Source organism: Gadus morhua, chromosome 12 (genome assembly GCF_902167405.1).
Source record: "Gadus morhua chromosome 12, gadMor3.0, whole genome shotgun sequence".
Lineage (NCBI taxonomy): Eukaryota > Metazoa > Chordata > Actinopteri > Gadiformes > Gadidae > Gadus > Gadus morhua.
Window position 1 is genome coordinate 11417809 of NC_044059.1, and position 13979 is coordinate 11431787.

Genomic DNA, 13979 nt, shown 5'->3' on the forward strand with positions numbered 1-13979 from the left:
GGGTTATTCCTCATGAATAACTTTACCTGAGACTAAAACTGAACATGAGCATTTGATTTAAGTTCCTCACTAGATCTTCTGCTGAAGCGCCGCTCTACCTACCATCACCGCTAGGTGGCGCCATTACTGCAACAAGAGAGAGGATTGTCCGACCTCAAAACCAATAATTAACAACTAATACGCAGGCATGGACTTCATCCAGCAAATCGTCCATGGTTGAGACCAAAAAACAGGAAAACGGAAAAGAAGTGTATGTGTCTGATTCTGAACTGATACAAGATGTGTAGCGGCGATACGAAACGGTGTGCAGAATGGAGATAAATTAGATTATTGGATTGGCTGTGACAGATTATAGCCCGTCTGTTTCTTCGATGCTGCATGCAAAAACTACAAGTTATCTGCATGTAGAAAGTTAACCAAGGTAAGATTACTTTTAACACATTCTGTCGACCTCTGTTACGGTAGAAGTAATCTCCACCCCCCACGAAATAGTTTTAATTTGGCCAATACCTGAAAGTTGGCACGGTGTTGTGTTCCGGACTTTGCAGGTGAGGTTGCCCATGTTTAGGCATTGCAGTCGAGTATCAACGATGCGATTTTGGAAAATCGAACAGATTTGGATAAGGGGAGATTATATTGTGGTATCGTAACCTGTCCTGTTTATAATTTTAAACTACAGCGATTGGCCCGTTTAGCCGGCAGGCCTGCGCGCTTTATTGTTTGGGCCGTCCGCTCTGCCTCTCCAGAAGGGGCGCGTATTTTCCACCCAGATCAGCACTATCCCATCCAGAGCCTATCGCCCTGTATCTGCACATACACTAGGCTGGTGGTTGTAATTTCTCTTTATAAAATACCCTTCCATATAAAAATGAACGTCATATAGGCCAACATTAGCATGTGAATGACTTTCCCTATAATTTACTGATCATCGCTTATAGTAGGCTACTCATGATTAATACAGCTTCAAAGTGGCACAAGTAGATTGTATCAAAGCTTTGTTACCACACTAACACAATTATGTTTAAATGCCGTTTGAGCCTGTGATCAAATTAAACAATAATAATTTAGTTATTAGTAGCCTACTATTTTTTTACAAGGACGCACACGTGTTGATATTTGTTGACAGTCAGAGCACAGAGACTTTTTCACTAGACCTGCTGTTCCTACTCCTAATCGTCATGGTGATCCCTGCTTCTGCCTTGGCATCAGTTCCTTGTTGGGATTCTCTCCCATGACCAAAACATGTCCTTATGTGGTAGTGGTATTAAAATAAAAGGGGAGATGAGGAGTCCCCTAATCATTATACCTATTATCAAATGTGGAATATCGCTCTAAAAATTACCATAGCTGTTATTTTGTTAATAAATAGGAAGTTCAGTCACTTTATTTTGGGTTAAGACGTTCACCAGGGACTGGACATTAAAATGACATAGGCCTACTTCGGAAATTAATACTAAGCCAGTGCAACAAAAACTGATTCGTATTCATGTATATTACTTCACTTGTGTTGCGTGAGTGTCTCTGTATTGATCAGATTCAAATATGTGGTCTCAGTGTAATCACCTTGTAAGCTAAGGGAGCTGTGCCTGTCCGCATGCAATACATTAACCCTTTAGATTCAGCACTCGTCCGTTGACTGACTTTAAATCCTGATCTGCAATTCATGATCTTTACATTAAGTGTTCTCAATGAGCTTGGTGTACTGAAAAACATCGGTCAGAGCAGACTGGCCTCCTCTCAACAGGTTGTCATAATCCCTGGCTGAGTAGTCTTCTGCTCTATTAAAGCTGACTGCTGCATACAGCCTATCAACAGCGCTCTGATTATGAACCAGCTCGCCGGACGAGACATCAAACAAATATTCATTAAAGTTTGGTTGTGTTTGGTTTTTCCTCCCAGTGAGTGAGGAGATTAAGAGATTAGGGAGCGGGGGAGGTGTAATCCCGTGTAATGAGGGGAGAGGTGGTAGCAAAGCTAAAATATACGGCTAATCAAAATGTAGCTCGTTTGTTTTGGTTGTGGCTTGGTTGTTTTTCTTTCTGCAATATGAAATGGTAAAACATAGAGACATTATGATTGCATTATAAAATCTCCATTTGTAGCCTTTTATAGAGCTACTTGCGTCTGGTCAGGAGCAGCAACAAACAACAAGGTGTAGGCCAGTCAACACACACGGAGGCTGGCTTTACCTAGGAGGGCTTTTACTTTGGCGTTCTATTAATACTCAGTCGGGGTAGAGTGTCGTCTGAGCGAAGTTACAGATTTGTGACTGAGGGAGCTGGATTTCAAACGGCATTGGCGTACGCGCTTTATACAGCGCCTGGTAAACCTTTATATGGAGATATCATTGATCATTGAATATCCTGGGACATAATCCAACAATGTGCTTTAAAGTCACACATACACATATGTCAACGCTGAAAGTGCTGCAGCATTAAAGATTATATTACGAGAATATTTCAATCTCATTTAAATTGGCGACACATAATATTTTGTATCTAGTGTTGGATGTCGGCCTGGTTAGCAATTTGTGCCGGCTCGCGCGACTGCAAACTGGATAAATATATGACGTACACACAGGCTCTCACACACGTGCTAGCACGGGTGTGAGTGCCTGTGTGTACGTCATATATATATCCAGTTTGCATGTGTGCTTGTGTGGTACACGGCGTGCATTTGTGTGTATACCTGCGTACTTCCTGTTGTGTGTTCAATTCAATTCAATTCAATTTGTGTAGCCCTTAATCACTGTTACAGTGTCAAAGGGCTTAACAGGCAAGATATTTAAGACCCCCCCACCCCGCCCCCACTCCCCCAGTGGCGACCATGCTGAGCGGGCTCCTAGACGGGCTCTTGTGCTGCCTCACCGGCCGCTCCGCTAACGTGGTGTGCCCCCTGGAAACCTCGGAGCTGGCCGACGGCTACGAGTTCGTGGAGGTGAAGCCGGGCCGCGTGCTGCGCGTCCGCCACGTGGTCCCGGAGCGCCCCCTGGTGGAGGAGCCTCGGGGGCCCGGGGCCACCGTCAGCTGCAAGCGCCGCATCACGCTGTACCGCAACGGGCAGATGCTGATCGAGAACCTGGGCGAGCGGGCGGGCCGCGCGGAGCTCAGCAACGGGCAGGTGGCGGGAGGCGGAGGAGGAGGAGGAGGAGGAGGGGGGGGGGAGGCGGAGCCTATCGCGGGCGTGGCCCTGGATGTGACGGACCCCGTGCCCGACGGGGCCCCCGGGGTCGCTGGGGGCCAGGCGGAGGAAGGGGACGTAGGAGGAGGAGAGGCTGGGGAGTCAAAGGACCCCAAACAGCAGCAGAAGAACCAGCAGCAGCAACAGGCCCCTCAGCCGCAGCCACAGGGCCCCCAGCAGCCACAGGGCCCCCAGCAGCAGCCACAGGCCCCTCAGCCGCAGCCACAGGGCCCCCCGCAACCGCAGGACCCGCAGCAGCAGCAGCAGCAACAACAGGACCCTCGGTTCCGCAAGCGCAAGCCCAAGCGCACGGTGGTGGTGGACTGCGAGCGGAAGATCACGGCGTGCAAGGGCACGCACGCCGACGTGGCGCTCTTCTTCCTGCACGGCGTGGGGGGGTCGCTGGACATCTGGGGCAGCCAGCTGGACTTCTTCTCCCAGCTGGGCTACGAGGTCATCGCCCCCGACCTGGCGGGCCACGGGGCAAGCTCCGCCCCCCAGATCGCCGCCGCCTACACCTTCTACGCCCTGGCCGAGGACATGCGCGTGCTGTTCAAGAGATACGCCCGCAAGAGGAACGTGCTGATCGGCCACTCGTACGGGTAAGGTGGGGGGGGGGTTCATGTGTTAACGAGGGGGTTCACCTGAGCCGAGACGCTCAGCTGAGGAGAGACGGGTCCTTCGTTTACCTTTACGTTAACGTTCACCGTAGGGTGTTTAGCAGACGCTTTTATCCAAAGCGACTTAGAATAAATACGTTTGTCAGAAGGAAGACAAACAACAATATATCTATCCTATTCTATACCCCGTACCATCATATCATATGTCCTATTTTGTTCTAATCAACGTTATACATTCTATTCTATTCAATACTTTTCTCTCTCCTAAACAATCATATATATGTTCCCATCCTGTTCTAACCAATCCTATCACTCTTTTACTCTCTTCTATTGTATCCTACCAAATTCTATATTTTCTCCTACGCCATTATATCCTATGTCCTAACAAACGTTTTACACTCTATTCTATTCTATCCTATTCTACAGTATGTTCTCTACCATACCATTATATCCCATATCCTACATTGTACACTCTATTCTATTATATATCTTATTCTATGTTCTCTACCATACCATTATATCCAATATCCTACATTGTACACTCTATTCTATTATATATCTTATTCTATGTTCTCTACCATACCATTATGTCCCATATCCTACGTTGTACACTCTATTCTGTCCTATTCGTCCCGGTCCCGTCGGCGGGCCCAGGGTCTCCTTCTGCACCTTCCTGGCCCACGAGTACCCGGAGCAGGTCCACAAGGTGGTGATGATCAACGGGGGGGGGCCCACGGCGCTGGAGCCCAGCCTCTGCTCCATCTTCAACCTGCCCACCTGCGTGCTCCACTGCCTGTCCCCCATCCTGGCCTGGAGCTTCCTCAAGTAAGGCCACGCACGCACACTCTCTCTCTCCCGTACATGTCCTCGTCCACGGGACGCACGCACACACGCTCACGCATTCACACACACGCACACATGCACACGTCCTCACTCACTCACACACACAAAGGCATACGCGCACACATGGTCACTCACTCACATTGTCACTCACTCACTCACTCACACACACACACACACACGCATTCACACACTCACATACCTTCATACACACCCTCGCACATACATTCATGCAAACACTCGCACACATAAATGCACACACACTCACACTCACTCATTCATACATGCAGGCATGCACAAACACACACGCATTCACATACCTTCATACACACCCTCGCATACATTCATGCAAACACTCGAACACATAAATGCACACACACTCACACTCACTCATTCACACCTACAGGCATGCACAAACGCACATGCGCACAATATCATCGCAACACTCGGAGTGTGTGGATTGATGCCCCCCCCCCCCCCCCCCCAGGGCGGGCTTCGCCCAGCAGGGCTCCAGGGAGCGGCAGCTGCTGAAGGAGAACAACGCCTTCAACGTGTCGTCCTTCGTGCTGCGGGCCACCATGAGCGGGCAGTACTGGCCCGAGGGTGACGAGGCGTACCACGCAGAGCTGGTCGTGCCCGTGCTGCTGGTGCACGGCATGTGTGACAAGTTCGTGCCCGTGGAGGAGGACCAGCGCATGGCCGAGGTGTGGGGGGGGGGGGGTGGGGGGAGTGTGTTTGTCAGTGTGTGTTTGTTTGGGGTTTGTGGGAGTTGTGTGTGTGTGTGTTTGTGTGTGAGTGTGTGTGTGTCAGAGGGGTGTGTGAGGGGTCAGTGGGTGTATGAAGTGTTTGTGAAGTGTGCTCATGGTTTGTGTGTGTGTGTGTGTGTGTGTGTGTGTGTGTGTGTGTGTGTGTGGTTGGAGGGATGTGTGTGTGTGTGTTTTGAGGGGTAAATGTTTTTTTTGGGTGTGTGTGTGTGTGTGTTTGTGTGTGTGTATAAGGGTTGTGCGTGTTTGATTTGAGTTTGTACTTTGATTAGATGCCATCTTATCTCGATAAGAACGTGTACTTCATTATGAGGGAAAGGAAAGAGTGATTCACACATCTCTGGGGAGGTCATAAAGTCACACGCTGTTTCCATCCAGCTGTGCCCTAGCTAGTGGGCTCATTAACCACCAAAACATGAGTCACACCAACCGAGGAAACGACTGTGATACCGCAGACTGCTGCATGAGATGAGAAATCCCCTTGTTTTTTTCACTATGCTTCACAGCATCCGGGAAGAGAATTAGAAAGCTTTTTATCCCCCAACCGACTGCAACATTTTGCATAAATATGATTATTTTTTAAACACTACTTAATCCACCTTAAAGGTGCGATGTATAGGGTTTAGTGGCATCTGGTGGCATCCAACAGATTTCTTTTTAATGTGATTATCCACTAATTAAAACATACTCATCGATATTTATTCAATTTCTGCTGACTAAGTCCGATTCGCTAGATGCCACGACCCACAATGCACCACAAAGCATTGTTCAGCAAAGGAGCTGAAGTTTATACCAATGACACAAAGTCCATGTGGGACTCTGCCTCTCTCTCCATCGGTCTCCTCTCCCTCTTTGTGACTGCCTCTCCCTGCCTCTGCCTCTCTCTCCCTCTGACTCTGCCTCTCTCTCCCTCTATTCCCTCTGACTCTCTGGCTCCCTCTCTCTCCCTCTGACTCTCTAACTCTGCCTCTCTCTCCCTCTGACTCTCTAACTCTGCCTCTCTCTCCCTCTGCCTCTGTGACTCTCTCTCTCTCCCTCTGACTCCTCTTCCTCTCTCTGACTCTGTGACTCTCTCTCTCTCCCTCTGACTCCTCTTCCTCTCTCTGACTCTGTGACTCTCTCTCTCTCCCTCTGACTCCTCTTCCTCTCTCTGACTCTGTGACTCTCTCTCTCTCCCTCTGACTCCTCTTCCTCTCTCTGACTCTGTGACTCTCTCTCTCTCCCTCTGACTCCTCTTCCTCTCTCTGACTCTGTGACTCTCTCTCTCTCCCTCTGACTCCTCTTCCTCTCTCTGACTCTGTGACTCTCTCTCTCTCCCTCTGTCTCCTCTCCCTCTGACTCTGTGACTCTCTCTCTCTCTCCCTTTGACTCTGACTCTGCCTCTCTCTGACTCTGTGACTCTCCCTCTCTCCCTCTGTCTCCTCTGACTCTGCCTCTATCTGACTCTGCCTCTCTCTGCCTCAGTGACTCTCTCTCTCTCTCTCCCTCTGACTCTGACTCTGCCTCTCTCTGACTCTGTGACTCTCCCTCTCTCCCTCTGTCTCCTCTGACTCTGCCTCTATCTCACTCTGTGACTCTCTCTCTCTCCCTCTGCCTCTCTCTCCCTCTGCCTCTCTCTGACTCTGCCTCTCTCTGACTCTGACTCTGCCTCTCTCTGAGTCTCTGACTCTGCCTCTCTCTGCCTCTGCCTCTCTCTGACTCTGCCTCTGCCTCTGCCTCTCTCTGAGTCTCTGACTCCCTCTCTCTCTCCAGATCCTCCTGCTGGCCTTCCTCAAGGTGCTGGACAACGGCAGCCACATGATCATGATGGAGTGCCCTGAGGCGGTCAACACCCTGCTCCACGAGTTCCTCCTCTGGGAGCCCGACTCCTCCAGCCAGCGGGAGCCCAAGGCCCGCCCTGCCACCGCCAAGGCGGCGCCCTGCGGCGGCCGGGGGCCCGAGTCCCCCGAGGTCCGGCCGGGCACCGCCAGGCTGGCCTCCACCAACGGGAACACCACGCGGGACCCCCGATAAGGCGAGGAACGGCGACGCGCCACGGTCCTCATCGCGCCGTTAAGACGCGAACCGACGGCCGGGGGGAACCCAGCGGTGGTCGGGGGCCTCGAGGGCCCCCCCCGGGTGAATCGCGGACTCCTCGCGGTGTTAAAGGGTGTACCCGCGGCGGGACGCGAACACGTCGGAGGCAGACGGAGCCGCTGTGAGGGTGATGAGGAAGGACCAGGCCGACCAGGCGGGGGGGGGGGGGTCAGGGTCCGTCCAGACTTTGAAGGAGGGTTTACGGCGGATGAAGGGATGGAGGGCATTGAGGTGCGACCGCCGTCAGTCTCCGGGCCGATCCGTGGAGCCAAAGGACAGACAGCCAGTCTGATAGGAACAGAACCAGCGGACGGTTTTGATTGGTCCTCGTAGCTTGGCAGCTTTGTTATTGGCTGGTGGGATGGTTGGACTTTAATAAAATAAAAGCTTCACTGAACTTTGATCTCCTATAACTTTAAGGACCTTTCCAGAGAACGAGGCAATCGGACGAAAACATGCACCGTGTCGATGTGCAAATAGTTTGATGAAAGGTTTCTACCACAACCAGTATATTATGGAGCCAAAAAGATTGGATCCCATTTTTGTACAGACTTTGTACTGTTTTCTACACCACTCAATCTACTGTGTGCTGTGCTGCTAGCACTGACTCTGCTGCTAAACCCTCTATGACGCGAGTAAAGGGTGTTGATCTTATGTTATTATGTTTTATTATACATCATGTTTGTCGTCCGCAGTCTTGATGCAGAACTGAGGAGCACTTTTTGGTCACTAAATCATGCATCTTCCCTTTACATTGCATTACATCGTGTCGACTGTAACGATCGTGTAAAACTAGGACGGTGAATGGGACGTCTGTAGCAGACGATAACGTACCTATTCAGGGGTTCGTCTAGCTCAGAAGGTAGATCTATGTGTGCGGTCACCCATAACCCGAAGGTTGCCTGTTCGAACCCCGGCTTCTCCTAGGGGAGTGTCTAGGTGTCCCTGAGCGAGACGCCTTGCTGATTCCGCTGTCCTTGTGTTAATGTGTACGTATGAACTGTTGTAAGTCGCTATGGATGTAAAAGAGTGTATGAAACTGTTGTAAGTCATTTTGGATAAAGGCGTCTGCTAATTGCCCTAAAATGTTGATGTTACCCCTCAGTTCTCTGCTCGTCTAACCAGTTATAGATCCTGAATACCTCATTGCACACATCATTTATATGTTGTTTGTAATTTAATCAACATCTTTATTTATCTGCATTACTAAATGTATTGATTTGTCAGTATGCTGATGTGGCGACCAAATGTCCTCTTTGGGGATTTAGAAAGTATTTATTAACTTGCTAGCCTTTGATTTCGTACATTTGTATTAAAAACCCTTCTTAGTCCTAACAGTTAAAATGTGAAGGTGGAGTTGGATCTTTGATTTCACCCCAACCCCATAAGGTTTCTCAGCATCTCGTCCAAGAGTTCTTTAAATATTTAAAACAAACCTTTCAGTTTGCTTGGGAAAATTACTTGAAAGATGTTTTCAGATTGGACACGTTTCATTATTAGGAAGCGCTTTTATACATTATCATGTTTCTGCGGTTTATGTTTGTTGCCATCAAATCATACATCATCATCATTATACAGAACTATCCATTACACAACTCGCTTCACTGTTGTTCTTTTTGTCTTTCAAAATAATTCAAGCATTCAATACTGTGTGGTGACAAAATTTAAATATCTATAAAGACCAATATAATTACCTACAGTATTGAACACATCGTCTGCGTTGGTGTCCTAGACGAACGTTTGGCGACCCCTAGCGTTTTTTTCACGAAATGCAGGAGCGCTGCATTTGTTTTTTTAATCGATTTCCTTACCTAAAATACTTTACCTGAAATACAACCTTCCAATTAAACACGCAATAAGGCAAGAAAGACTAAATAAATCTTGTTCTCTGCACTAAACGTAAATATATAATACATAGTTTGACAACAGCCATTAGGTATCAAGAAAACTTAAACTATTAGCAGTTTAAGATATGGAAGTTAAAAACAAACTTCCCTTACATAACTAAATTAAGCAATAACACATTGCAGAAGGCATCCAATGGCATAGCAAAAAATACAGATTAAAATATGAAAAACATCAACCAACCCAGCGTATGCTTGAATACCGGTACCGGTATGCTGATATCTACAATCTGTGTCTGCGTTCTGGAAAGCCCCCATCTCTCTCTCCCGCCTCCTGCCCCCCCCCCCCCCCCCCCCCCTCTCCACCTCCTACTCCCTCAGACCTCCAAGGTAACGGTGGACCCGTTGTCGGCCGCCTCCTTCTCCTCCTTCTCCTCCTTCTCCTCCTTCTGAATCAGAGGCGTGCTCGCCGCCTCCTCCTGCTGGCCGTCCGCGGTAATACCGGCCGGCTCCTGGGTTCGTCCCGTCTCGTCGATGATGTGCACGGCGTCCCCGGCTGCCACGGTAACGGGCGCCGCCGTCACACTTCCGTTCTGCACGGGGTAGGCGGCCGCCAACGCCTCGTACAGGAACTGGTACTGCTCCTGTAGGGGGGGGGGGGGGGGGGGGTAAATGCTAAAAGGACTGCATCTGTACAGCGCCTTTCTAACCAGTGGCCATTCATACACACATTCACACACCGACGGCGGCGTCGACAGCCAGTTCGTCAGGAGCAGTCAGGGTGAGGTATCTCGCTCGGGGACACCTCGACGCTCAGGTAGGAGGAGCCTGGGATCGAACTAGCAACCTTCCGGTTACCACCAGCCAACCTTCTCTACCCCCTGAGCCCCCCCCCCCCCCCCCCCCGTCCGATGTTTACGTATGTATCTTACCACGCTGCTGATCATGCCCTGCCTCTGCCTGCGCTGGGCCTTGGCGATCTGGAAGACGTCCACCATGCGTTCCGTCTGGGCGCTGTCCAGAAGGTTCCACAGTGCACAGAACACACCGCACTGCCGCGAGCCGTCACTAGGGGGAAGAGCAGTGGGGGGGGCGGCGTTAGTTCAGCGGGAAACAAACGCTTTGGTGACCAGGGAAAGCCTTGCGTTGGTCACATGTTGATGAACGAGTGGCCCTTTTGGTAAAGGACACGTCGGTTTACTTCAGGTAAGTAATCAAGTTGATTCGGCAGCGTTAGAGTCAGTGGAACAGGGACAGAGAGGTGAGAAGAGGGAGGTGTGAAAAGCAAGTATCACGTCACATGCTGTGTTTCCTGCCGGATGCAGGAAGCGCATACTTTAAAAGAGAGAGAGAGAGAGAGAGAGAGAGAGAGAGAGAGAGAGAGAGAGAGAGAGAGAGAGAGAGAGAGAGACAGAGAGAGAGAGAGAGAGAGAGAGAGAGAGAGAGAGAGAGCGTGCGTGCGTGCGTGCGTGCGTGCGTGCGTGCGTGCGTGCGTGCGTGCGTGCGTGCGTGCGTGGGAGCGTGCGTGCGTGCGTGCGTGCGTGCGTGCGTGCGTGCGTGCGTGCGTGCGTGCGTGCGTGCGTGCGTGCGTGGGTTCCAGGCCCTCGGCTCCGCTGACCTGCAGTGGACCACCACGGGGCCGCGGCCCTCCAGGGGCCCCGTGCTGCAGCCACAGGTCTGCTTGACGGAGCGGATCATGTCCGTCAGCAGGCCGCCGCTCTCAGGGAGATTCTGGGTCGGCCACTGGAGGAAGTGGAACTGCTTCACCTGACGGCTCTCTTTCCGCTGGGGGGGGCGGGGGGGGGAGAGAGATTAGGGAGATTCCTCCGTGGGACAAAAAAACTGGCCCTTTCATATTTTTGTGGCCCCTATATATATATATATACGTATATTATACACACATATATATATATATATATATATATATATATATATATATATATATATATTTATACATGAAAATATACATAATACATATGAATGTACACAGATATATATACATTATATATATCATGAAAATATATATATACAAGATTATGTATATTAAAATAAGTCTATCTAAAATCGTTGAAACTTGGTGAAACTGGGACTACTATATACCCTCAAACGCAAACGGTTGAACCAAATGCAACTGTCTATGTACAGGGATGTAGAGCTTTTGTGTTGCATATTTTTTTTAATAGATTGATTTCTCATTCTAAATATCTTTTTTTAATTTCTTCCGATTCTATTCTTTTTCAATCCATGGCGTCAAGCTGACTTTCGGCCCCTGGGTTGAGCTCCCCTGAGCAGGGTGCTCGCCATTGACCCCCCCCAGGGCCCCAGGTACCTTGGTGTGGTATATCTGCATGGTGCGGACGGTGAACACGGGCGTGCACTCTGTTTCCGTCACCTCCACCTCGATGTCCTCAAACTTCGTCTTCTCCTGACCCCAGTAGGGAGAACACTCCTTCAAAGTAAAAGCCAAAAACAACAACATTAATACAGTTCAACCAAACCGTAAATCTACTGAGCCTCATTATCTAGAACGGAACACTTAGGATAAATTCACATTTTGTTTACGGCGAAATTTTTAAATGAAGGAGCTATGCAACATTTCGGTTGGCCCCCTACGGGCAACGCTTCAGAACGGGGACTCACGGAATCGCCTTGCGTGCCGTCGGACAGATTGACGATGGCCGCGGCTCTCTTCTGGAAGACCATGAGCCAGAAGTCGGCGGTGCTGTTGACCAGAGGGCTCTGCGCTGTGATCAGGCTGCCGGAGCCCCAGTACCCCTGGGACGCAAACACAAGACTCAGTCAGGACCCCCATCTCTCTCACTGTCTGAGGTTCTGCATCGGCCGTACATGAATCCATCTGTTACTTATAATGCGTCATGTTAAATGCATGTAATGTATGTAATATTTTGTAATGATGATGTTGTAATGATAGAATAATATGTTATAGTAAAATGGATTAGATATTTCATGTTTGTGCAACAAAAGGACAATGTTATCATTCGAATCGGTACAATTCGAGGGGGATCGTTTTCCCGTACGTCGATGTGAGAGGCGTTGATGTATTTCATGGAGTCCTCGTCTTCCTCGGAGGAGGAGGCCGTCTCGTCTTCCTCTTCGTAGACCCGGTCTTCGGGCTCATTGTGGTCCTCCTCGATCTTCACGAACACTCTGTTGTAGTCGTCTGAGCAGGCCCGGTGGAGTTCAGTGGAGAGGAACGCACAGACCCAAAGTTTACACTCAATAAAAAATGAGCGCTCTTACATATAGTTTATTACTTAAATACAACTATTTCCCTGACCTATAGTTCAATCACTTTCCACCACTATCTTTCCTATATATGCGCCCCTGTTTTTGTGCTTCTGGCATACGGCTGTTTTTGGTAGTGATGTCAAATGCCTGCACTGTTGATAAACGGACATGTATTTTGACCAATTACATCGCTCTATTGTCCGGTCTTGCTCTAAGCCCGGTGATAGACAGATAGATAGTGTTTTTGGATAGATACTGATTAGAATATCAAGGTGCTGCTCAAGGTGAAGTATTATTAGAATCGTTGGTGTGAATAGATGGAAGGCATGTTGAGGTTGTTGTTGTCTTTGTCTAAATCTTACATGGAAGGACGGACGAGCGATTCTTCTTCTGGTTCTCCTCGGCGAGGCCGGTGTTGCAGGTCCTCCTGTTGTTGTACTTGGGCAGCCTCTGCAACACAGAACACCCATCACTGTGAGTCTCCTCACTGGTCACCCTCGATCTGAACATGGGCAGATCTAGTACAGCGAGGCCCCTCCCACTGCCAATGACAGTACAGTCACTTAGACACACAAGACCTTTTCATTGGTGATACGTGGTGGAATTTGGACTCAAAGTGAAAAAAATGCATAACATGTATACATATAGATTGAGGAAAGAGAGAGAGAGAGAGAGAGATAGAGAGAGAGAGAGAGAGAGAGAGAGAGAGAGAGAGAGAGAGAGAGAGAGAGAGAGAGAGAGAGAGAGAAACACGCACACAAACACAGCTGTGTCTTATTATCTTAGGGATTTAGGGGTTATTTAAGGAAGTGGTATTGTGGTTTATCACTGTTCATTCCCTGCGTCTGGGTTCCGTCCTTTGGGGACTGCGATGGTAATCTGTTTCTCTGGTAGATGTTATCTTCAACCCAATCTTGAGCGCCACTTCTCAAAGTGTCTGCTGTCGTTTTTGACCTTTGAGGTTAGTTGCCCTTTCGGAGTCGTTTTTTTGTTCTTTCTGAAACCTTTCAAAGTGGTTGCCGTTAAAGATCTTTGAGGTTCTGACGCCCTCAGCGCCCACCCCAGCAACCTCCTAACGTTAATGCTTGATTCAGAAACGTTTCCTTGATCCCTTGAGCGCAGGAAACGATTTGGCCGCCGAATCGGCTTCTGGACGATCATTCAGCAATAGGGAGTGAGGAAAACATGTGTGTGAGGACTCAGAGGTAGAAGGGGTGAGGTTTGTGAGGACTCAGAGGTAGAAGGGGTGAGGTGTGTGAGGACACAGAGATAGAAGGGGTGAGGTGTGTGAGGACTCAGAGGTAATGGAGCAGGACCTTGAACTAGGGCTGCTCGATTATGTGAAAAAATCATAATCACGATTATTTTGGTGAATATCGAAATCACGATTATTCAAACGAATATTT

The 13979-nt window shown here is 49.2% G+C and overlaps 2 protein-coding genes across 7 annotated transcripts in view; one reads left to right on the top strand and one right to left on the bottom strand.

Moving 5' to 3' along the window:
* Positions 1-9162, top strand: LOC115555215 (protein ABHD8). The gene is made up of 5 exons (XM_030371919.1): positions 1-421; positions 2819-3782; positions 4455-4625; positions 5128-5344; positions 7157-9162. The coding sequence occupies exons 2-5, from the start codon at positions 2827-2829 to the stop codon at positions 7415-7417; spliced, it is 1605 nt and encodes a 534-aa protein (XP_030227779.1). The 5' UTR covers positions 1-421; positions 2819-2826; the 3' UTR covers positions 7418-9162.
* Positions 8969-13979, bottom strand: part of ptprc (protein tyrosine phosphatase receptor type C) — a 24699-nt gene continuing 19688 nt past the window's right edge. For all 6 annotated transcript variants that reach the window (XM_030371917.1, XM_030371916.1, XM_030371914.1 and 3 more), the window contains 7 exons: positions 12936-13023; positions 12363-12505; positions 11965-12099; positions 11654-11773; positions 10943-11109; positions 10257-10392; positions 8969-9968 (listed from right to left, as the gene is read on the bottom strand). In XM_030371917.1, coding sequence (XP_030227777.1) covers positions 9702-9968; positions 10257-10392; positions 10943-11109; positions 11654-11773; positions 11965-12099; positions 12363-12505; positions 12936-13023 — 1056 coding nt within the window. In that variant the 3' untranslated portion in view covers positions 8969-9701. The remainder of the gene's footprint in view (positions 9969-10256; positions 10393-10942; positions 11110-11653; positions 11774-11964; positions 12100-12362; positions 12506-12935; positions 13024-13979) is intronic.

Excerpts from the sequence above, each read along its gene's own strand:
- LOC115555215 (XM_030371919.1), top strand. The coding sequence starts at position 2,827 with ATGCTGAGCGGGCTCCTAGACGGGCTCTTGTGCTGCCTCACCGGCCGC. Across the intron at positions 4,626-5,127 it reads CTGGCCTGGAGCTTCCTCAA|GGCGGGCTTCGCCCAGCAGG; the intron begins GTAAGGCCACGC and ends CCCCCCCCCCAG. Across the intron at positions 5,345-7,156 it reads AGGACCAGCGCATGGCCGAG|ATCCTCCTGCTGGCCTTCCT; the intron begins GTGTGGGGGGGG and ends CTCTCTCTCCAG.